This window comes from Cebus imitator, unplaced genomic scaffold (genome assembly GCF_001604975.1).
Source record: "Cebus imitator isolate Cc_AM_T3 unplaced genomic scaffold, Cebus_imitator-1.0 Scaffold277, whole genome shotgun sequence".
NCBI classification, from domain to species: Eukaryota; Metazoa; Chordata; class Mammalia; order Primates; family Cebidae; genus Cebus; species Cebus imitator.
In genome coordinates, this window is record NW_016107592.1 from 168,611 (window position 1) to 193,935 (window position 25,325).

General features: G+C 37.8%; 1 protein-coding gene across 4 annotated transcripts in view; it reads right to left on the reverse strand.

Annotated features, from left to right (window-relative positions):
* PPP2R3A (protein phosphatase 2 regulatory subunit B''alpha) overlaps window positions 1-25,325 on the reverse strand; it is a 180,597-nt gene that overhangs the window by 34,180 nt on the left and 121,092 nt on the right. For all 4 annotated transcript variants that reach the window (XM_017501023.2, XM_017501022.2, XM_017501019.2 and 1 more), the window contains 5 exons: window positions 21,709-21,783; window positions 13,778-13,864; window positions 10,136-10,292; window positions 4,507-4,555; window positions 1,785-1,874 (listed from right to left, as the gene is read on the reverse strand). In XM_017501023.2, the coding sequence (XP_017356512.1) occupies window positions 1,785-1,874; window positions 4,507-4,555; window positions 10,136-10,292; window positions 13,778-13,864; window positions 21,709-21,783 (458 nt within the window). The remainder of the gene's footprint in view (window positions 1-1,784; window positions 1,875-4,506; window positions 4,556-10,135; window positions 10,293-13,777; window positions 13,865-21,708; window positions 21,784-25,325) is intronic.

Genomic DNA, 25,325 nt, shown 5'->3' on the forward strand with positions numbered 1-25,325 from the left:
ATGTTGGCCAGGCTGGTCTCAAACTCCTGACCTCAGGTGATCTGCCTGCTTTGGCCTCCCAAAGTGCTGGAATTACAGGTGTGAGCCGCTGCACCCAGCCAAAAATCCAAAACTTTTCAAGTACCAACAAGACAATCAAAACTCATACTCAAAGGAAACAGTCACTGGAGCATTTTGGATTTTGGATTTGGGATGCTCAACTGGTAAGTATAACATAAATAGTTCAAAATCTGAAAAAATCCAAAAACTGAAACACTTCTGTATTCAAGAATTTCAGATAAGAGATACTATGCCTGTATATGAAAAAGACTATGGCTGGGTGTGGTGGCTCATGCCTGTGATCCCAGCACTTAGGGAGGCCGAGGCAGGCAGATCATCAGGAGTTTCTGACCAGCCTGACCAACAGGGTGAAACCTTGTCTCTACTAAAAAAAATACAAAAATTAGCTAGGCATGGTGGTGTGCACCTGTAATCCTAACTACACAGAAGGCTGAGGCAGGAGAATCACTTGAACCCAGGAGGCAGAGGTTGCAGTGAGCCGAGATCACATCATTGCACACCAGCCTGGGTGACAAAGTGAGACTCCATCTTAAAAAAAAAAATAAAGAAAGAAAAAGAAAAAGACTACCATATACACCAATTTTTAATAGTTTTTTTTTTTCTGGGTATTAAAATTACTGGTATTAAAATTTATTTTTCTGCTGCTCATTCATGTTTTCTAAGTAAATTATTACTTTTGAAATGGAAAACAAAGTTATTTAAAAATAATCTAACAAGCTGTTCAAGAAATAGCTTATTTTTATTTCAACAACTTCTAAACAATATATTCAATATTTATTTATTTTTTTAGAGATTGTGTCCTGTTCTGATACCCAGGATGAAGTATAATGGCATGACCCTAGCTCACTACAGCCTCAAAAACTCCTGCCCTCAAGCAACCCTCCTGCCGCAGCCTCTCGAGTAGCTAGGACTACAGGTGTGCATCACCATTCCCAGCTATTTAAAAAATTTTCTGAAGAGATGGAGCCCAGGCTGGTCTCAAACTCCAGGCCTCAAGTGATCCTCCTGCCCTGGCCTCCCAAAGTTCTGGCATTACAGACGTGAACCACTATACCTGGTCATATTCAACATTTAGATAACTTTTTAAACCAATATTAAGATAGCTGAGTTAGTTATACCTGCAAGCACCATCAAAGACTATAACCCCTCCCTCCCTTGGTACTGAAAACAAACTACAGTGCATTATGTTACACAAAGTAGGGATAAGAAGTAAGGCATCTAAATTTTTTGCTTAAACAAGAGATGGAAAGAAAGAAATGTGTGAATTCATAAATCCTGTTAAGGTGTGTCTGAGAGTGCCAAGAAAAAGCACAGACGATTCAACTGGCAGAATGAGAATGTGTTCTTATATACTAGTCATCCACAATTTGCTTTCTCTCTCTAATGGTAAAGGTTTACCACTTAACCAGTAAGATGATAAAACAAATAATTCACAGTATCTATTCCCATATTCCACACGAATGCTTACTAGCCCTACTTGTCATCAGCTTACATGTCATTTCACCTTTGTTTCTGTGGATAACAGCACTTCTCTTGATATGCCATGAACATGGATTCAGTACCAATCTCCCAAGACTGAGAGCTCTAAGACGGCAGAGACTAAGTCTAATTCACCTTAGTATTGCCAGGTTGAGTTGGCTTCATTAGGTATAATATGCACCACGACTTTTTCAAGCTTTGTGCATGTGTTTAGCATCTTGGCAAAGGAAACTTAGAAGTCATACCTGGTAGGATTCCTTTTGTCTTCCTCAGAGATCAAAAACCAAACAAAATCTGCATAGCTCATTCTTCCCTCTTTCTGTATTGTTTTTCCCCTGAAGAAAACACATGGTTATAAAATTTCCTGAGCAATTACTCAGAACCGTTTATCAGAATGATAGGCTAAGAAATAAAGTATTATGTCAGTTGATTTTTTTAAAAATTAGAATGCTAGATGCCTTATAAAGGGCAACTAGCATTCTTATCTTCAAAGGCCTAGAGGGCCAAACCAGAAGGCATTTGCAAATACAAAGAAAAGAAATCTGATTTTTAATACGAATGTGAATAATCACTGAGATAAAATACTGTTATCTGTATTTAGATATAGGATTAATACTCATGTTAGGCATAAAAGGGAGATGCTTCAAAATAATAAGAGCTATCTATGACAAATACACAGCTAGCATTATACTGAAAGGACAAAAGCCAGAAACAATCCCCTTAAGAACCAGACAAGGATGCCCACTCTCACTACTCTATTCAACACAGTACTGGAAGTCTTAGCCAGAGCAATCAGGCAAGAGAAAGAAATAAAATGCATCCAAATAGGAAAAGTCAAATTATCTCTCTTTGCTGACCACATGATTCTATACCTAGAAAAGCCTGAAAACTATGCCAAAAGGCTTTCAGAACTAATAACAATTTTATTAAAGTTTCGGGATACAAAATCAACATATAAAAATCAGTAACATTTCTATACACCAATAGCATTCAAGCTGAGAGCCAAATCAAGAATGCAATCCCATTTACAATAACCACACACACACACACACACACACAAAATAAAATACCTAGGAATATGGCTAATCAAGAAGGTGAAAAATCTCTACAGGGAGGACTACAACACTCTGCTGAAAGAAATCAGAGATCACGCAAACCAATGGAAAAACATTCCATGGTCATGGATAGGAAGAATCAACATCGTTAAAATAGCCATACTGCCCAAGGCAATCTTACAGATTCAATGCTATACTTGTTAAGCTAACATCATTTTTCACAGAGAAGTTTTTTTTTTTTTTTTTGTGGGGCGGGGGGACTATTCAAAAATTCATATGGAACCAAAAACAAAGCCCAAATAGCTAAAGCAAAAACAACCAAGCCAGAGGTATCACAGCACTTGACTTCAAACTACACTATAAGGCTACTGTAACCCACACAGCATGGTACGGGTACAAAAACAGACGCATAGATCAATGGAACAGAATAGAGAGCCCAGAAATAAAGCTGCACACCTACAAGCATGTGATATTTGACAAAGTCGACAAAAACAATGAAAAGACGACTCCCTATTCAATAAAACAGTGCTGGGATAACTGGTTAGCTATATGCAGAAGAATGAAAGGAGACCCTTACTTTTCACCATATAAAAAAATTAATTAACAATGGATTAAATAATTAAATGTTAGACCTCAAACTATAACAATCCTAGAAGAAAACCTAGGAAATACCCTTCTTGACATCAGCCTAGGCAAATAATTTATGGCTAAGTCCTCAAAAGCAATTGCAACAAAACCAAAAATTGATGATTAGGACCAAATTAAACTAAAGAGCTTTTGCACAACAAAAGAAACTATCAGCAGATTTAACAGATAACCTACAGAATTGGAGAAAATATTCTCAAACTATGTATCCAACAGAGGTCTAATATCCAGAATCTATAAGGAACTTAAATCAACAAGCAAAAAACAACCGCATTTAAAAATGGGCAAAGGACATGAACAGACACTTCTCAGAAGACACACAGGCAGCCAACAAACATGAAACAATCTCAACATCAGTCATCATTAGAGAAATGCAAATAAAAACCACAACAAAATGCCATCTCAGAACATCAGAATGGCAATTACTAAAAAGTCCAAATATAACACATGCTGGTGAGGCTGTGGAGAAGAGGGAATGCTTATACACTATTGGTGCAAATGTAAACGAGTCCAGCTGCAGTGGAGAGCAGCTGATTTCTCAAAGAACTTAAAACAGAACTACTATTCGACCCAGCAATCCCATTACTGGGTATATACCCAAAGGAAAATAAATCATTCTACCAAAAATATACATGCACTTGTATGTTTTATCCAGCACTATTCACAACAGCAAAGACACGGAATCAACCTAGATGCCTATCAACAGTAGACTGGATAAAGAAAATGTGGTACCTATATACCACTGAATACTATGCAGCCATAAAAATTATGAAATCATGTCCCTGCAACAACATGGAGGCAGCTGGAGGCCATTGTCCTAAGTGAATTAACACAGGAACAGAAAACCAAATACCATATGTTCTCACTTGTAAGTGGAAGCTAACATTGAGTACACATGGGTATAAAGATGGGAGCAATGGACACTGGGGTCTGCTGAAGTGGGTAGGGAGTGAGCAGAGTGAGGGCTGAGGGACTGCCTGTTGGGCGTTGTGCTCAACGCCTGTGTGACAGCATCCTCCATACATCAAACCTCATCATCACGCATTGTTCCCATGTGACAGACCTGTACATGTATTTCCTGAATCAGAAAAGTTGAAATTATTTTTTTAAAAAGAATCACTGTCTTGTATTAAGCCATAACTATGATTTATAGGATAATATTTAGTCTAGTAGCACTGCCAAATTATTCAGGAAGCATTGCTAAAATGAGATGGTTACAGTATTACTTGTAGTTCATTTTTAAACATAGAATTAAATGTTTTCTTACCTTGTTACTGCCCCAGAGAAGATCCTTTCAATAATTCTGTTTGATGAAGCTAAATGTAGATTTAAAAAAAAATTACAAAGCTAGTTTAGAATCATGCTCCATAAAGGCAATACTTTTCATAAATTTGCTTTTTGTTAGCTACAAGCTAAACCATAACCATCCTCCATGATGAAAGTACATTTTAATTTATGCATAATTTTACAGGCAAATGAATGTGGCTGACATCTGGGAAGTATTAATATAGCTTAATGCTAAGTTAGGTCTGAAAATCCTGACAACTAAGACAAAAATGTATAGGATTTGTATTAATCTTATCCAATGAGACCGATTTTCCTATAAACAAGACAAATTTTATCCTTACATTAAATTCAAAAGGGAACTGCTTGTGGAAGTTCCTAAAACAATGTAAAATAAAACAAAGTTAAAACAATGGAGAACACTTTCAAGTAGTTTTTTAAAAGCTACTCAAAACACACTACAAACAGACTTTTCTTCCATTCCCATTCCATGAAAGTCCAGGGTTTAACATGATATAACATTTTTAGAAATTCTATCAGGAAGTTTTATTCAAAGAGACAATTATAGTTTAAGTTAGCATGTTGGGGGGCAGGGAGAGAGAGAGAAAAGAGAGAGAGAGAGAGAGAGACACACACACACACACACACACACCCCGAGACCGACCTAGAGACCTGTTCTTTCTTTTAACAGGTTCCCCAGGCAATGGGAACACTCGTTAAAAATCCTGACTAAAACTACTTCAGGACCAATAAGGTCACTAGGGACTTGGTAGCTATCAGCATCAAATTCTTCTGCATACAATTAGGTACAGTCAGCATAAAGGTAAATTAGTTTGGCCAAAGAAAGTTGAGAATATGTGTATTGGTACAGCCATGCCTGGCCACACACCAAAGCTTATATAAAGACCTTTTATATTTTGTTGAACATTGGATAATGGCGTTGATAATTTGTACTAGATAGAAAAAAAGAGGGTTATATAGGAAAGGCAAGGATATTTAACTGCAAAGCCAAAATCTTTTTTTTAAAGGCACTTTTTTTTTTAGCTTGGGAAGATTTGGCTTCCTAAAATTGAAGATCATGTTATTTCATGTTGTCTCATTAAGGACAGTCTGGTGAGTGGATAATTATGTAGTGTTCAGTGGCCCCTTCATTTATGCAGGCCTAGATACCTGCTTTTCTGAAGTTAGTGAGTTGCTATGTGAGTATATACAGTATTTGGGGATTTAATGAGAAATTATGGTTATATCATCCAGAGAGGGAGTTTTAGAGCCGCAGCGTTGTGCATGACCTCTGGAGGCTGGCTCATGTTGTATAGACAATGTGTTCATTGGTAACTGGAAGGTGCATAGCTAAAAAAGCTGACATCCCTCTGAATATCTTCATCTTTATGTTATTCTGGTGACAAGAAGGTTATGATTACATGAAAAAGGGAGGTAACAATACTAATGTTGACCAATAAGTACATTTCAGTATTTCCCCTCGATGTCTGCTTAGTACCTGAGAATTTTAAAGCAAGAACTTAAATAACTTATTTCTTAAATATGCAAAGCTCTGTGAAACCTGACATCATGTACAAGCCTTTTCTTTTTTTCTTTTTTTGAGACAGGGTCTCCCTGTTGCTCAGGCTAGAGTGCAGCAGCACCATCATGGCTCACTGCGTCCTCAACTTCCCCCGGTTCAGGCAATCCTCCCATCTCAGCCTCCTGAGCGGCTGGGACTACAGGCATTTGCCACCACAGGTTGATGAATTTTTGAATTTATTTTGTCATTTAAAAGCAATTATTTATTTTTTAATGTTTGTATTTTTTGTAGAGACAGGGTTTCACCATGTTGCCCAGGCTGGTCTTGAACTCTTGGGTTCAAGTGATCCACTCGCCTTGGCCTCCTAAAGTTTTGGTATTACAGGCATGAGCCACTGCCACCAGCCTGATTAGCTTTTTCTTAAGATGCATACCATTAGTAACAGACATACCAAAAAACAAAAACAAAATTCAATACATTTATTTAACATTTATACTCTGCTATATCTAAAAAATGACAGTATTATTTAAAAATCAACATTAGAAAGCATTTAAGGACAGAACATGGACAATCTTATGAGAGAAGAATGAATCAATGTATTTGGTGCTTAGTTAACAATATTAAGTCAGGCCAGGTATGGTGGATCATGCCTGCAATACTAGCAGTTTGGGAGGCCGAGGTAGATGGATTGCTTGAGCTCAGGAGTTTGAGACCAGCCTGGACAACATGGCAAAACCTCATCTGCATTAGTCTGTTCTTATGCTGCTAATAAAGACATACCTGAGACTGGGTAATTTATAAAGGGAAGAGGTTTAATGGACTCACATTTTCATGAGGCTGGGGAGCCCTCATAATCATGGCCAAAGGCAAAGAAGAAGCAAAGGCACATCTTACATGGCAGCAGGGATGTGTATAGGGGAACTACCCTTCATACAACCATCAGCTCTCATGAGACTTCTTCACTATCAGAGAGCAACATAGGAAAGACCTGTCCCCATGATTCAGTTAACTCCTACTGGGTCCCTTCCATGACACATGGGGATTATGGGAGCTACAATTCAAGATGAAATTTGGGTAGGAACACATCCAAACTATACTGTTCCACCCATGGCTCCTCCCAAATCTCAGGTCCTCACATTTCAAAACCAATCATGCTTTCGCAACAGTCCTCCCAAAGTCTTTTTTTTTTTTTTTTTTTTTTGAGATGGAGTTTCACTCCTGTTACCCAGGCTGGAGTGCAATGGCACGATCTCGGCTCACCGCAACCTCCGCCTCCTGGGTTCAGGCAATTCTCCTGCCTCAGCCTCCTGAGTAGCTGGGATTACAGGCATGTGCCACCATGCCCAGCTAATTTTTTGTATTTTTAGTAGAGATGGGGTTTCACCCTGTTGACCAGGATGGTCTCGATCTCTTAACCTCGTGATCCACCCGCCTTGGCCTCCCAAAGTGCTGGGATTACAGGCTTGAGCCACCGCGCCCAGCCCCAAAGTCTTAACTCATTTTAGCATTCACTCAAAAGTCCACAGTCCAAAGTCTCATCTGAGACAACCCAAGTCCCTTCCACCTATGAACCTGTAAAATCAAAAGCAACTTAGGTACTTCCTAGATACAATGGGGATATGGGCATTGGTTAAAATATATGTGTTCCCAATGGGAGAAATTAGCCAAAACAAAGGGGCAACAGGCCCCATGAAACTCTGAAATCCAATAGTGCAGTCATTAAACATTAAAGTTCCAAAATGATCTTTTTTGACTCTATGTCTCACATCCAGGGCACACTGATGCAAGAGGTGGATTCCCATGGTCTTGGACAGCTCTACTCCTGTGGCTTTACAGGGTACAGCTCCCCTCCTGGCTGCTTTCACGGGCTGGCATTGAGTGTCTGTGGCTTTTCCAGGCACATAGTGCAAGCTGTTAGTGGATCTACCATTCTGGGGTCTGAAGGATGGTGGCCCTCTTCTTATAGCTTCACTAGTTGGTGCCCCAGTAAGGACTTCGTGTGGAGGCTCCAACCCCACATTTCCCTTCCATACTGCCCTAACAGAGGTTCTCCATGAGGGCTCTGCCCATGCAGCAAATTTCTGCCTGGACACCCAGGTGTTTTAATACAACCTCTGAAATCTAGGTGGAGGTTCCCAAACCTCAATACTCAACTTCTGTATACCCACAGGACCAACACCAAAGAAGCCACCAAGGCTTGGGGTTTTCACCCTCTGAAGCAATGGCCTGAGCTGAACGTTGGCCCCTTTTGGCCATGGCTAGAGCTGAAACAGCTAGGATGCAGGACACCATATTCAGAGGCTGCATAGAGCAGGGGGGCTCTGGGCAGCCCAGAAAACCATTTTTCTCTCCTAGGCCTCCAGGCCTATGATGGGAGGGGCTGTCATGAAGGTCTCTGACATGCCCTGGAGACATTTTCCCCATTGCCTTGGTTATTAGCATTTGGCTCCTGGTTATTTATGCAAACTTCTGCAGTGGGCTTGAATTTCTCCCCAGAAAATGGGTTTTTATTTTCTACTGCATCATCAGGCTGCAAATTTTCTAAACTTTTATGCACTGTCACCTCTCGAATGCTTTGCCACTTAGGAATTTCTTCCACCAGATACCCCAAGTCATCTCTCTCGAGTTCAAAGTTCCACAGATCTCTAGGGCAGGGGCAAAATGCCACCAGTCTCTTTGCATAGCGAGAGTGACCTTTACTCTAGTTCCCAAGAAGTTCCTCATCTCCACCTGAGCTTAAGCCTGGATTTTTACTCTCCATATCACTATCAGCATTTTGGTCAAAGCCATTCTACAAGTCTCTAGGAAGTTCCAAAGTTTCCCACATGTTCATGTCTTCTTCTGAGCCCTCCAAACTGTTCCAACCTCTGCCTTTTACCTAGTTCCAAAGTCACTTCCACATTTTCAGGTATCTTTAAAGCAGCATCCTACTCTACTGGTACCAATTTACTGTATTAGACTGTTCTCATGCAGCTACTAAAGACATACCTGAGACTGGGTAATTTATAACGGAAAGAGGTTTAATGGACTCACAGTTCCACATGGCTGAGGAAGCCTCACAATCATGGAAGAAGGCAAAGGAGAAGCAATGGCACATCTTACGTGGTGGCAGGCAAGAGAGCATGTGCAGGGAAACTCCCCTTTATAAAACCATCAGACCTCATGAGACCTATGCAGTATCACGAGAACTGCATGAGAAAGACCACCCCTATGATTCAATTACCTGCCACTGGGTCCCTCCCACAACAGGTGGGGATTATGGGAGCTACAATTCAAGATGAGATATGGGTGGGAACATAGCCAAACCATACCATCATCTTTACAAAAAATACAAAAAAAATTAGCCAGGTGTGGTGGCATGTGCCTGTAGTCCCAACTACTTAGGGGCTGAGGTGGGAGGATGGCTTGAGCCCAGGAGGTCGAGGCTACAGTGAGCTGTGTTCATGCTACTGCATTCCAGCCTGGGTGACAAAGTGAGACCCTGTCTCAAAAAAATAATAATATTAAATCAGTAGGCAATAGGTTCTAGATTTCACACTGGCAAAATGAAGCAAAAAGGGGATTATCATGTATTATGTAATTGCTTTCTGACAAAAGAAAGCACACAAAATTCATCTGCAGAGACAATATGGAACTAAATTTCCAAAAGTAAGTTTTTGTGAATCCTTGAAAACAAAACTTGGCAAATTAGAAACATTATTTTCATCCTTGGGTTTTTACAGAAATATTGTTAAGTGGAAAAGTTTACAAACGTGCATACATACTCTCTTTCAAACAGATTTACACAGGTGTGGATCTTATTCAACTCATCATCAGAAAATACACACCAGCATAAAGACTCATCGCTTTATCAAAACTAAGACTGTGACTGCTTACTTACCTCCAAACTCCTTTCTCCTACATCTGGCCTTTTATTAATTTAATAAAAAAATTATATTATCTTCACTCATCCCCGCTTAAAAATTCCTGGCTTGTAAAGAGGACTTGATGAGGTTTAGAATTTAGGAAACGGGAATTTCTCCTAATGAGTAGTGATGATTTATATAACTCTTCAAAATGGTTAAGTCTTAGCATCTACAGAATCACTCACCCTGATCATTGTATCGAGACAGATCAGCCTGGCTGATGTAGAGGTCGTGATCAGTATCTAGTTCCCAGAATTTACAATAAATAACATAGAAATGTTCATAGGAGAAGTAATCTGTAATTTGGTTTATATCTTCCTCTTCTTCCAAAAGTGCTAGGGTCTGAAATGATATGAAAAGAAGAATTTAAAAATTATGAAAAAGCAGCTTTGGCCACTGTACAGAGTCTAGTGAATTTCTGTTTTAAACTGAATTTAACATTTTGTTTCTGGTACCAAATCAGAAACCTTTTAATAGGCAACCTCATCCTATCTTTAAGCAACTGATCTATCTATAAGAATTTACTGAGCTCTGTAATATGCTCAGTGAAGGGCTGGATGCAGTGGAGGATATAAAAGCAGGGGAAGGAAAGTACCATTACCTTGGGGACTATGTTGGTCAGAGGTCAGAGACTAGCATGCACAGAACAATTGGATCACAGTCTTAATTACTTGGCCAGAAACAAACAGTTTTTAACTTTCAAAGTTATGTGAGCAATATTAAGAGGAGTAGGCATCTACATAGAGGATTTGGTTTTGTAATAAAATCAAGTTTATATATCACAAAGGTTACTCATATATACAACAGATGATACATGGTGGCCTGGCATAGGCATGGCAGGTAGAGATGCAGGGCTCAGAGCTGGAAGTAAACCTGGATCTTCCCTGACTCACTGTATTCCCCTAGGGCAAACACCAGAATCAATGATATTGAACCCACAATTCTCTAGTCAGCCAAATTATTATATAAGTACGCAGATAAAGACATTTTCAGAAGTGAAAGACTTAGAAGAATAAACCACAGAAAACATAAGAAATATTAAAAAACCAAAATGAAATGGCAGAAATAAAATCAGATATATGAATAGTCACAATAAAGATAAGTAAATTACATCTCTCTATTAAAATGTTTTTTGATTGAGTATTAAAACCATGCCCCCAAAACAGACCTACCTACATGCATCTATAAGGGATACATCTAAAAAAAGTATAATGAAGGTTAAAAAAAAAAAAGATGGACAAACATACATGGTTAAATTTAACAAAAAATAATATAGAGTGCAAGGTAAAAAACATAAGGAACAAGGAGGACTATTTCATAATGCAAATGTTAGTATTCTGACAAAAAATTATTTTTTAAAATATAAACACTGGTAAACCAAAGTGCTCTGGCAAATTACAAATAACATAAATTGTTATTATTAAGTTATGGTAAATCTGCTTAATAGAAGATTATGCAGCCAGTAACAATTAAAAAGTTTACACTGAAAATCATGACATGGTACTTACAAAATATAGAAGATTGTACCCACTAAGAACAATGTAAAGTCCTAAACATACGTACATTCATATGAATGAGACTAGATGAATACAGACAAAAATGATACTAGTTGTATAAGGGTGATAAAATATAGTTTCTCTTCTGTTTTCCAAACTTGCTTATAATATTTTGTTTTATAAAATGCCCTTTGATATGTAAGAAGCAGAACACTTACAATAAAACACATATTTAGAAGCAAAGAGCTATCATTTTTACCCACTGGACTGGCATCAAATGAAGAAGACAGCAACTTTTGTTGCTGAGTAAGTGAAAGTAGCGCAGGCTTTTTGGAGGGTAACTTGGCAGAATCTATCAAATTAAAAATGCACATACTATTTGATTCAGGATTTTCCCTCCAGTGGTCTATTCTGTAGACATTCTTACTCATACACACACAAGAGGAGGGAACAAGGATGTTTACTGGATCATTGTAATAGAGGAACTCTGAAAATGATTTGAACACCAACAGAGGAATGTATAATTAATTACAGTTTAGCCATGCAATTGATTATGCAGTAAAAGAATGAGATAGACTTATATAAATTGAAATAAACAGAACCCTGAGACACTGTTAAATGAAAAAACAAAGTTAACAGAATAGTATGAACCCATATATTTTTAAAAACTCTCAAAATAGCAGCCATACAAAACAAAACTATATACTACCTGTATATATTTACAAGAGAATAAAACCACAGACGATAAGGGTCCCCCTCTGGGGAAACGGAGTAAAATAGTAAGTGAAGAATAAATAGCGACTTCTGTTTACTTATTACTCTAGATGTGTTCATATTATTTGAATGTCTTATGAGTATTGTTTATGTACCAAGAGGAAGACTAAGGCGAAGGGCAGGGAAGGAAATGGAGGAGAAAATAATTCATGCTTTAGGAAGCAGAACACTTGAGTTCTTTTTCCAGTTCAGCAACTCACTTGGTGTGTAATCTTACAGAAATCATTTATTTGGGCCTCCAATTTTATCAATTGGCTAAAAAAAATGGATTAATTTTAAAAGCCGAAAAAGAAAAAAAGAAAAAATATGGATTAGGCTGGGTGCAGTGGCTCATACCTTAATCCCAGCACTTTGGGAGGCTGAGACAGGTGGATAATGAGGTTAGGAGTTTGAGACCAGCTTGGCCAACATAGTGAAACCTCGGCTCTACTAAAAATACAAAAATTAGCCGGGCATGGTGGCACACGCCTATAGTCCTAGCTACTTGGGAGGTTGAGGCAGGAAAATCACTTGAGCTTGGGAGGTGGAGGTTGTGGTAAGCCGAGATTGCACCACTGCACTCCAGCCTGAGCAACAGAGCGAGACTCTGTCTCAAAAAACAAAGAAACAAAAAAAGAGTATAAATTATAAAAATGATAAAGAAACTACAATCTATAATGTGCTTCAGGAAAGTGGGAGATTATTATTATTACTCTTGAGGTATTATGGAATTACTGACATTTTAACCCATCCCATATTACCTACTGAGAGCCCAGGCAGGCATCAGGTGTTCAATAAATATCAACACTGACTGTGATGATGACTGTTCATTTTAGAATAAAAAAAAGTTTGTATATCCATCATGGACTGCTAATTTTGCCAAGTCTTCATTATTTTGTCTGTCTCAAATGAAGATAGGAAAAAATAAAGAGTAAATAAGGTTGTATTATTAGCCTAAATTTCATTTAGCATGATTCATAAAAATAAAACATTTCATTATCTCCCAAGTTTGAACAATTTCATTTTTTTTTATGTTTATAGAAGCTTAATCAGGCATGAAAATTACTTCGGTAAAAGGCTCCCACTAGTGGTCAATACTTTCTCTCTCATTTGGTAAAATGAATAAAATAATTGAATAAACTGTATTCTTTCTTAAAAGGAATTTTTAGTACTTTTATCTAACAGGTGCTGGATACAGAATCATTGCTGAAAAGATCAATTTCAAAATCTTCTAATGCCTTTCCAAGACTCTTCCCAACCTAGCCCCAGCCCACCCCTCCAGGCTCATCTATTGTGAAGCCTTCTCTACATGTTTTTAGACATGTCTATGGAATTTATCAAGTCAGGTGTGGTGTCTCTATATTTCTCTCTTTTGCTCCAGAGTACATGCCTGCAGGCAGAGATCCCTTATTATTCTCTTCGTTTTTACCCCTTCACCCAAAACATTCCAGTGTCCCAGGAGAGGTATTTGATAACTGTTTAATGACTAAGTACTGACAGTGCTTTGAACAGAGTAAGCACTCAAATATTTGTTAAATAAAATTGCTGATTACACATGAATTCTAATGAAAGGCATACTTGCAAAAAGTTGCTTTTTCTTATCTCCATCGAAGTAATTTTTCCACTCCAAGATCTGTTGACTGTGTAGAATATTCTCTGAATAACCTGGTTCCAAAAGGAAAATAAAACCAAATAAAAACATTAAAGATCTCCACTACTTTCTCAAAGGCCATCTTATGAACATACTTGGGACCAATTTAACTTTTAGTTTTTTGATTATGTTAAGTGTAATTCCTAGTAAAAATCAGCACGGTATGTTTAAATCTACATCTTTATTTTCTAAATCTGCCTCTACACTTCTGAGAATAAAAAAGATACTCTGTACACAAGTCTTCACTTCCCAGCTGCCCTCACATCACTTCTTTTGTTTACCTCTAATTTATACAGTAATGCCTGATTCAAGTAATGCTTACTGGGCTCAATGTTTTGGGAAGGCATATGAGGTGGGAAATATCTGCTGGGTTGGCTTAATGATTAACTGGTCAGAAGGATGGCTATCAAGGTGATATGATTTAAGAGGGCCTTATTCTAGTTATTATCATCTTATTCACTTGAGACCAAGAGTCTTCAAGACTCTCTATGGAAATTCAAATACATCTGGGATAAGTTATATCCTAACTTTTATTTGGGCATGAACATATTTGTTATTACCTGGTGTTTTAATGAGTTCAGCAGAATTGCAACTATGGAGAAAACCTTGGATAGAATGGGAGAAGAGATAAGCAGCAAATGTGTCTAGGTTGAGGATGTGTGTGCTGTGCTGTAGGAGAGGATCAGAGAAGGAAGATGGAAGCTGCAGTCCTGGAGGTAGGAGGTCACAGTGTATCCTCAACAATTTTACCTGCAGTCATTCCTACCTACTTTATTTCCCTTTCACCGATTACTTTTATTCTCCTAAAGGAAGCAGTGGTAAGAAGAGTAATTTAAGCAGCTTTATTTTTGGGGGGAGAGGGCGAGGGTGCATTTTGCTTTTATTTTGGTAGTGTAATAATACAGAAATCCTTTATCTTTGGTGGTTTTATCATGGAAGAGATTAGATCTCTTTTTCAAGCTATTTTGAAAAAGAAGAACAAAGGAGGCAAGATATTTGGATATCTTTCCCAAGAATAGGCCTAATGTGGGACTAAACCACCTTTCTTTTCTGGATTCTTCAGCAGAAAGAGTGGTTCTTCAACTGAACAGGGAAAAAACTAATATCAGGATGAAAGTCTAGATTTCAGCTGTCCAGCCTTCACCACCCCACCTCTGCTATCACGGCTAACCCCTCTGACCCTCCAGAATTGGGCTCGAGTGCCACACTCCATAGGAGGTCCCAGAACAGGGACTGACTGGAGTTCTACCTTCTTTCCTCCCACTGCCACCTGAGCCTCCTCTAGCTGTCCCTGTGGTTACATTCTAAACTCTGGTGCACCTGACCATCATCACCTCCAAACACTAAGAGACTAGGTCTTTCTTGACTTGTATTCCAGCATCTTATATGGTGCTCTCTGTATATCAGGTTGTCCATAACTACTTGATAAAATAATGAGGTTTGAAAGTTGTGGAACAAAGATTTTTGTATTATCTTTGTGTTAAGAGAATACAGTTGGCTTCATAAATATTTGAACAACTCTACTCAGAATTTTGCATAGCAGATGGATTCCAACCCAAGAAAGGTCTCTAATTTCTCTAATTAGTATTTCATATATATCAGTACTTGTTCTCTATTATTTATAGACAGAATCATATAAAATGTGCAAAAAACACAAAACAGGGAAGTGTACTATATTCAAAATGATAGTGAAAGATGCTACTAATATAGTAATGTTTAATCTTGAGAAAAAAATAAGACTACATTTTAGAGGTGATCAAGATCTGAGTGGCTATTGGGTGCAAGAAGAAGCTGACTTGTTCTGTGTTGCACCAAAGGGAAGAATTAGAACTGCTAGATAGAAATGTATTTATAATGAAATGCTTCAATATAAGGAAGACTTTCCTAAAATTAGCCCTATAAAGCAATGAGTTTTTGTGAAGTTTCTTTTCACCACAAGTATTTACGAAGAAGCTGACAGGATTCCTGACTTAGGTGGGAGCTGGGACTAGCCAGTGTCTAATTTCTCTACTGGCCCCAACCACTCAGACTCTGAGGGACACTGAGGACAGAGAACATGTCTTACTCAATATTGCATTCTTAGCACTAGCTTGGCAGAAGTTTATATAAAAATGATGGAGGATTTTTAGCACAGAAATTTTATGTATGAAAATAAACATTAAGAATTTCATTTATCATAATTCCATGTCTCCTCTCTCTCAAGTTAAAGTCAGTTTCAATACATATTATTAATTACTCCACATTTTTCTGTTGAAGATTTTTTTTTTTTTGAGATGGAGTCTTGCTCTGTCACCCAGGCTAGAGCGCAGTGGTGATCTCGGCTCACTGCAACCTCCACCTCCCAGGTTCAAGCAATTCTCTGCCTCAGCCTCCTGAGTAGCTGGGATTATAGATGTGTGCCATCATGCCTGGCTAATTTTTGTATTTTTAATACAGACAGGGTTTTACCATATTGGCCAGGCTGGTTTCAAACTCCTGATCTTGTGATCCACAGCCTCAGCCTCCCAAAGTGCCTGTGATTACAAGTGGGAGCCACCATGCCTGGGTGATTTTTGTCTTATTTCTTGATTTTGAATGTAAATTTATCTCACAGTATAAGTTTTCTATCTAAAATTTATATACTCAAATACTTTACGTAATTTATGAAATTACTGTGTTAAAAATTATAAAACTTTATAATTTGTATTCATTCTTGCTTATTTTATCTCCTCTTCTTTTTAACAGAATTTTAAAAATCTGCAGTTTGATTGTTAGACATTTCCTATTTTTAGCCTGTGCTAACCTACTTTTCTAATACTATAAAACAATGTATTTGTATTCCATTTTTCACAGCCTAAATTTCCTTATTCTGTGTAGAATATTCTCTGAATAACCTGGTTGCAAAAGGAAAACCACACTTCATCAGCACATTTGTTGGTTTCCACATCACTGATTCAGCACTTTAGATGGTTGAGGTAGGAGCACCATCTAGTGGTAAAGCATGTAGCTGCTGACTCTACTTTAACCACTATTGTTTTTCTAACTGCTCACTTTTAAGTAAATAAAATTCATCACCATTTAAAATATCAAATAAAATTAAAAAATAAATCATAATTAGAACAACTATTTACTACTAGTGAAATAAATGAAATTTGGCCATCTTTCACTAAGGGGTCTTTAGTCAATTTGATATACAAGTTGAATAAGTCAGTTTCCTTTCTTCTTGGTATCTATTGAATTGGAAACCTCGAATTCACAAATATAGGTCACCAGGAATGGAAATGTTTGATGGCTCTGTCATACAGTTTTTGACAAATGAATTAAATACAGACATAGAAGTTACAAATAATTTTACTATGTATGTGTACAGAAGAACAAACTCCAATGCTAGAAGCCTGGCTGTCACTTGGCAGGAGTGGTGAACAGATTTCAAATTCACTCTTTGGTTAACACAGCTCAGATAAGTATTTCTGCATGGTCTTCTGTAGAGTTAGGACTTTAAAAAAATGTATCTAATAAAAATATTTTTTTTCTCTGTTAAGAGGAAAAGTCTTCATGGGGGAAGAGTTAGTAAGCTCTTAGTGTGAGCCGTCTCCACCATAGCTTAGTCATCTAGGAAAATCAGTATCTTGTCCTCCACAAGGAAAATCCTGGCATTTCAGCCTACAGTGGTGGATTCAGGCCAATCAAGATACTGAATATATCACTAAGACACGCAGTGGAGCAAGCCACAGAAATATCTTTACTGCCAGCACCAGTGTCATAAAGACGTATTTTAAATCTCATTGCTTATTTTAAAAACTCAAGTGAGCACTTCTTTCCTCAAAAGTTGGCATATGTCGGTTTGGATAGGCAAAACCTTTTTATTCAATGGCAATTTTTGCACAGCATGTAAAACTGCACTCAAGGGTGATGATTTCTGGTATTTCCAATTTTCATTTTCATTCAATATCAAAGACTTATTTCTCAACTGCTAACTCTTTTTGGAAATAAGAATACAGACTGACTTTAGGTTCAATCTCTTTTTTGGGTACTGATGTCCTTCTTTGCTGTACACATAGCTGGTGGTCTATTTTTCCAGTCTAAAAACACTGACAAATTAGCTAAACAAAGTCTTTTCCTGTAACACAGATTTTCTTTTTTTTTTTTTTTTTTGAGATGGAGTTTCACTCTTGTTACCCAGGCTGGAGTGCAATGGCGCGATCTCGGCTCACCGCAACCTCCGCCTCCTGGGTTCAGGCAATTCTCCTGTCTCAGCCTCCTGAGTAGCTGGGATTACAGGCACGCACCACCATGCCCAGCTAATTTTTTGTAGTTTTAGTAGAGACGGGGTTTCACCATGTTGACCAGGATGGTCTCGATCTCTTGACCTCGTGATCCACCCGCCTCAGCCTCCCAAAGTGCTGGGATTACAGGCTTGAGCCACCGCGCCCGGCCCGTAACACAGATTTTCAATGATACATAGAAAACAAAAGTTTTCTAACTTTCCTTCATCATATATCTACACATAACCTAATATTTGAATCATATTCTGTGTCAGTGGTTTCTTCCAAATGCAAACTGAAATAACTAAGGAACACTAGCATGCAAACATAATAATTGTTCTTCTATACTGTATGCCATGAAGGTTATGTTAACATTCAATAGGGTCACATGATAAAATCATTTTCCTTTTTCTGAGACAGTTGTCATTAATTCTGAGGCTGGGCTTTATATGTGTCTTAGAAATAGTGTGAACCTATCTGTTTTTGCCATGAGCAGGGTAGAGAATGATTGATGGCCTTTTTAGTTTGGTCACTTTTATGTCTAACAACAAAATTAATTTCATACAAGAAGGCCTTATTTTATATTTGTTCTAGAAAAACTCACTGTACTCTGAAATAATGCAATGGTTTCAATGACTTCATGCCATTATTTGACCAAGTTTCATAACAGAAAAGGCACTGAGGAGAACAGATAACCAGTCTAATAAAATTCTATTTCCAGATATTGTTTTTATACTTTTTATTTGCCCTTTTTGTGAGTTTATCACAGTGACAGTTATTCACTTATCTGAGTACATATTCACATGAAATGTTCTCAGTTAGGTCTTGTTTACTATTTATGTTATGGTGCTGTTTTGAGTAGCCATATTATCATTTTATCACAAGTATTTTACACAAGTGACTATTTCTGAGTAATAGATTCACTTTTGTGCATTGGAGATAAAGCAGCAAAATACTATTAACAAAGTGTAAATTTAACAAATGTAAAGTTATATGCAAATGTCATGAAAATATTACAGCAGAGATAATTAACTCTACCCTATTGACCAGTATAGTTCATTTTGTTCAACTATTATTAACATGGCACTATTTATTAGTAAATGTGAATTATATGTGAACAAAATGGTTTCATGGCTTTTCAGTCTAAAATATAAAACTTCCTGGGGACCACTTGCTGGATGACCAAATACCACTGAATGTCCAAGTACTTCAAAAAATATTAAACTACATGTTCATTAAGATTATGAAAGAAAAAAAAAGGAAATAGCAAACTAGAAAGCATAGAGAAAAAATTTATTTTCATTTTACTTTTTTGTTCTTTAACATCTCTAAGAATACATGCCAATAGTTTGGACTAGTTTAATTCCAACTTGTTTGGACTAGCTTATTTCTAACATCTTTTCCAACTCTTAAGAGTGTAAATTATGGTGTTAATATGTCCTGTGTTTTCTGAACAGTCAATATTCAGAACTCAATAATTCCCTTTGGGATTGCAGCCAGAGCTAGTGAAGAACTTTTTTTTTTTTTTTTTTTTTTTTTTTTTGAGACAGAGTCTTGCTTTGCCTCCTAGGCTGGAGTGCAGTGGTGAGAATCTCGGCTCATGGTAACCTCTGCCTCCTGGGCTCAAGTGATTCCCATGCCTCAGTCTCCCAAGTAGCTGGGACTACAGATGCGCAGCATCATGCCCGGCTAACTTTTATATTTTTAGGAGAGATGGGGTTTTACCACGTTGGCCAAGCTGGTCTTGAATGTCTGGCCTCAAATAATCTGCCTGCCTCAGGCTCCCAAAGTGCTGGGATTACAGGCATGGGCCACTGCACCTGGCCTAGAATTCTTAAAACATGGATAATTTCATGTATTCACTCAGTACATATTGACTGTGTGTATTATTCCAGGGTACTATTCTAGGTACTGTTCTAGGTATTCTGCTATTCTAGGGTACTATTCCAGGTACTGAGGATATAGACAAAGTTCCTGCTCACCTGGAGCTTATATTACAGAGATGGAGATGGACAATAAACAAACAAAAAATTAAATATCAGATGATTAGAGCTAAGAAGAAAAATAAAGCAGGAAAAGGAACAGAGTGAAGTGGGAGAGGGTAGAGAAAGAAAGGTTACAAAAACAGAGAGTGATCACGGAAAGCCTCACTAAATAAGGGAACAGGTATCTGGATGAAATTGGGGAGTGACAATGTGGAAATCTGTAGGAAGAGGATTCCAAGCAAAGGAAAGAGGAAGAACAAAGCATCTGAGGCAGAAGTGGGTTTGGTTCGCTCAGCTCATTGTGGCTGAAGCAGAGTAAGCAAAGGAGTGGGAGGTAGGAGATAAGATCAGAAAGCAGGGGTTGCCAGGATGTGGGAGGATAATGGAGAGTTTTGGCAAGGACTTTGGGTTTTATTCTGTATGAGCTAGGAAACTACTGGCAGGTTTGAGCAGAGGAGTGACATGATCTGGGTGATTTTTTTAAAGGACAATTGTTTGCTTTGTGGAGGCTAGACTACAGGGCAATCAGGGTGGTAACAGGGAGCCAATTAGAAATAAACAAAGTTTGAAATGAGGGCGACAGGCCAGGTTGATTGTGGTAGAGGTAATTTAGTAGAGAGTCACAGTTAACAGGAAAAAATAACTTCTGAGATTGTCTTAGATAACAGTGACACCTTCTGGCTCAAATAAAATCTTACAAAATTTTTTCTTTTTCCAACCCAACTCTTGCAGGACAAAAGAGCCAATGCAAAAGCACTGAATGAAAAATAAAGTTCTGCAGGAGGAGAAGAAAACAGTAGTATTTTGTAACTCGGCAGAACCTCACATATCCTTGGCCAACAAACTGTACCCTAAGTATAGGCGGGTGGTCCTCAGAAGAGATTGCCCCGTTTAGCTGAGGAATCTGAGCCACAGGCAAGGGCCATCTCATTTAAGAATGTGTCTGTGAATGGCCCTGGGGCTGGTCTGTGGAATGTCCCCAAAGATAATGTGCGAGCTAGGGCAGGGTGCATGAAATGGCTACTCCATGCCCTGTGGGCCTGTGTGTACTCACTCATCATTCCTGCACTATCTGGGACAGACCAAATGAGGCTGTGCCTGAGAAACAGGAAGTGCGAGCTCCTCACAAAATGGGAATATGATCACTGTTATTTTAAATTCTTTTTTTTTTTCTAATCGTGCTGACTATATATGGCTTGTATATTTTAAATTCTTACATTGTTCACACAAATTATTTTTCATTATCATTTCCACGTCTAACTTTGAGGTACTAGAGACCAATCTTTTTCTGGGACAGGGACAGGCTGTTGAAAATTCTTTTCAGTCTTACTTGGAAATGCTGAAGATCAACTGAATATCAATACTCATAGCACAGCAAAAGGTATGCCTCATAAAACCAGACAAAAGGAATATATTACTTTAATATTGTAAGTATTAGGCACAAACAAGAAGGAAAATAGGTAAAAATGAAGAAATTATGAATTCAATTTCATTTTACCTTCCTTTCACTTAAAACAATCATTATAGTCCATGTTACCTTTTGCACAGATATTTGAAATTCTGGATAGTAGACAGTGATAAAAAGGTGACTTATGGAGTTATATTAAGAAAAAAGATGACTCAGCCTACCGTGGTGATATAGCGAGAGTGGAATTCTGGAGCATCTTTCAGGAACGTGAGACCAGGGTGTGTATCCACCACATCCTGAAAAAGATCAAAACAAAACTAAATTAACAAGCATACAAAAATTATGCCTATAGAAGCTTTTCCTTTCTGTATATGTTGCCAGTTGAGCAAACCTGCTATTTTAGAATGAATAATGCACTTAAGATTTAATTCTTTATTAAATTCAAATTTCATTATAAGCATACTTATGTGTGCTTTTCTGTATATGTAGTATACTTCAAAAAAAAGTTAGTTTGATTTTGGCTGTATTTGGTAATTTGTGAATCAAATGTCTCTGAGGTATGTACTATAATTCTAACACATCAACAGCACATCAGAAAAATTCATCCCACAGATTATTGTAGAGGTATTATGTAAAGTGTATTTACACAGAAAGGATGTGGTGGATAGTAGACACAAGCCAATGAAATGATCCTCTTTCATAATCCAGAAACATGGGAAATATTTTTTGTAAAAAAAACCCAGCCATGTATTCAAGTAGTTTGAATCTCTCGTTGTTAAGCTGTGTAAGCCAGTTAATGCCCATCAGATTTTATCATAATTGTGTGGATAAATCATTTCTCAAATTAGAATTTTATTTATTTTTAAATCTTTAATCTTGCTATCATTGAAGACTACTGAAATATTAAAACCTTAAAATACTGTTTTTATTTTCAAGTTAGATTTTTAAAGCATTCTGAATGAGCCCAGAGAATATATTAGAGATAATTACTATTAACTAACCAGAGGAAACAGATATGCCACTACAGATCTAATCTATTAATTGGCTTGTCATCAACAGACAACAAGTATATCTCTTTTCTTTGTTTCTTCAGAGCAGTTGGCTATATTTAACCAATATATAGTCTCAAACCAATGGCGCTATTTCTTTAACTTTTTTTTAGACTTCTTACTATTATACATGTTACATAATTTTTATTTTTTGAGATAGAGTCTCGCTCTGCCTCCCACGCTGGAGTGCAGTGCTGCTTGGCTTACTACAACCTCTGCATTTCTAAGTTCAAGTGACTGTCGTGCCTCAACCTCCTCAGTAGCTGGGACTACAGGTGTGTGCTACCATACCCAGTTAATTTTTGTATTTTTAGTGGAGATGGGTTTTCACCATGTTGGCCAGGCTGGTCTTGAATTCCTCGCCTCAAGTTTTCCACCCACCTCGGCCTCCCAAAGTGCTGGGATTACAGGCATGAGCCACTATGCCTGGCTAACTTTTTATTTGGAAATAATCTTATACTTAGAAAAAATATTATAGAAAAATTTCCTATGTCCCCCTCCCAGCTTCCCTTAATGGTAACAAGTCACAAATAATGGTATAATGATCAAAACTAGAAAATGAACATAGATACGATATTAAACTACAGACTTTATTCAAATCTCACTAGTTTTCCCCCAAATGTCTTTTTCTGTTACAGGATCTTACACTGCATTTAGCTTTTGTGTCTCACTGGTCTCTTCTAATCTGTGAAAGTTCGTTAGTCTTTCCTTATGATTCTGATGCTTTTAATAAGTCTGGTCAGTTATTCTGTAGAATGTCTCTCCATTTGGTTTTGAAGTCTGCTCATGATCAAGGTTACATGTTTTTGGCAGGAGAACCACAGAAGTGATGTGTCCTTTTCAGGGCATCACTGGGCATACACAATACAGAGGGTATGTGATGTTGGTATGTCTTGTATTTGATGTTAACTTTGATCACACTTGGTTCAAGTGGTGTCTGCTGCATTCTCCACTGTAAAGTTACTATTTTTTTTCTTAATAATTGATAAATATCATGGGGGCAGATACTTTGAAAGTGTCAATATCCTATTTCTCCTCAAAACTTATCTCACTCATTTTAGCATCTATTGGTAGATTATGCCTGCAACATTTATATTGTATTATTTACTTAATAGTGATTTTGTCCATATTCCATCTACATTTCTTAATTGGAAATCTTCTATGAGGAAGAGCTGTCTCTTCTCTCCTATTTATTTATTGATACGGAGTCTTGCTTTGTCATCCAGGCTGGAGTGCAGCAGTGGTGCAAATCTTGGCTTACTGCAACCTCAGCTTCCTGGGTTCATGCAATTTTCCTGCCTCAGCCTCCTGAGTAGCTGAGATTACAGGCGTGTGCCACCATGCCCGGCGTATTTATTTTTTTAATGGTACAGACTAATGGGTATTTATTTTATTCTATGGGTTACAATCCTATACTATCATCATTCTGTTTCTCAAATTGATCTAGCTTTGGCCATTAGGAGCTCCTTCAGGTTTGGCTCCTGTGTTCTTTTTTTATTTTTATAAAAAATAAAACTCTGTCACCCAGACTGGAGTATAGTGGCTCCATCTTGGCTCAGTGCAACCTCTGCCTTCCAGGCTCAAGTGATCCTCCTCCCTCAGCGCCCTAAGTAGTTGGAACTACAGGCGTGTGCCACCATGCCTAATTTTTGTATTTTTAGTAGAGATGGGGTTTCACCATGTTGCCCCGGCTGATCTTGGAACTCCTGGGCTCAAGCGATCTGTCTGCCTTGGCCTCCCAAAATGCTGGGATCATAGGCATGAGCCACTGCACTGAGCCACCTGTGTTCTCTTGATATGCCCCTGTCCTTTTATGGGCACTTCAATATTTTCTGGCATAAGATGATCCATATTTATCTTGTATTTTCCTTGCCCAAGCCCTAGTATACCAACCTTTTGTCTAAGAAGCCCTGGTTCCTTTCATTGAAGAACAGTATTTAGAAACCAAATCTGGGTGTGAAATGTGTCCATTACTACTAGAATAGTATTTCGTTGTGTACATATACCACATTTTCTTTATGCCTTAATTCACTGATAGACATTTAGGTTGATTCCACATATTGTTCAGCTTTGGTTAGTTTCCTCATTCATTTGCTGATCAGTACTCTGCTGTCTACTCATGGAGAAACTTCTGACGATCTCTGAGGATTTTTCTCCATGCAGTTCTCTCCTCCTTGGTACTCTGGCCTGAGAATTCTAGTCATCTTGGTCCTCTTAGACCTTCAGGCTCTGTCTCCTAACCTCAAGGAGTCCACTTCTCAGCCTGGGTTTCCCATTCTTGCACCATGACTTGAAAACTCTCCCAAACCAGTATGCTCTCTCAATCATAGGACTCACCTTGTTTCTGTCTCTCAGGAATACATCACTGTTTTGTTGCCTGATGTGCAGCATCTTGAAAGCCATTGTTTTATATTTCTTGTCTGTTATTTTATGTTATTTCAAGTGGGAAGGTAAATCCAGTATCTCTTACTCTTCCTGGTCAGAAGTGGCAAATCTGATTTTTCTCTGTTAATTTTATTTTCTCCTACTTTATTGAGTTCTTTTATTGAGTTAGTTTTATTACTGACTTTTCTGAATTTTCAAACTTTACTGCCATGTTATTTGCAAAAAGATACTTTTACTTCTTTAACCAATTTTATGCTTCTAGTTGTTTTGTCTTAGACAGTTACTACAGTACAGTGCTGAATAGTAGTGGAGATAGTGGGCATCCTTGCCTTGTTCCTGATCTTTGTTGAAATGCCTATAGTGTTTTCCCATTAAATAAGACAGATGCTGGCTTTAACACTAAG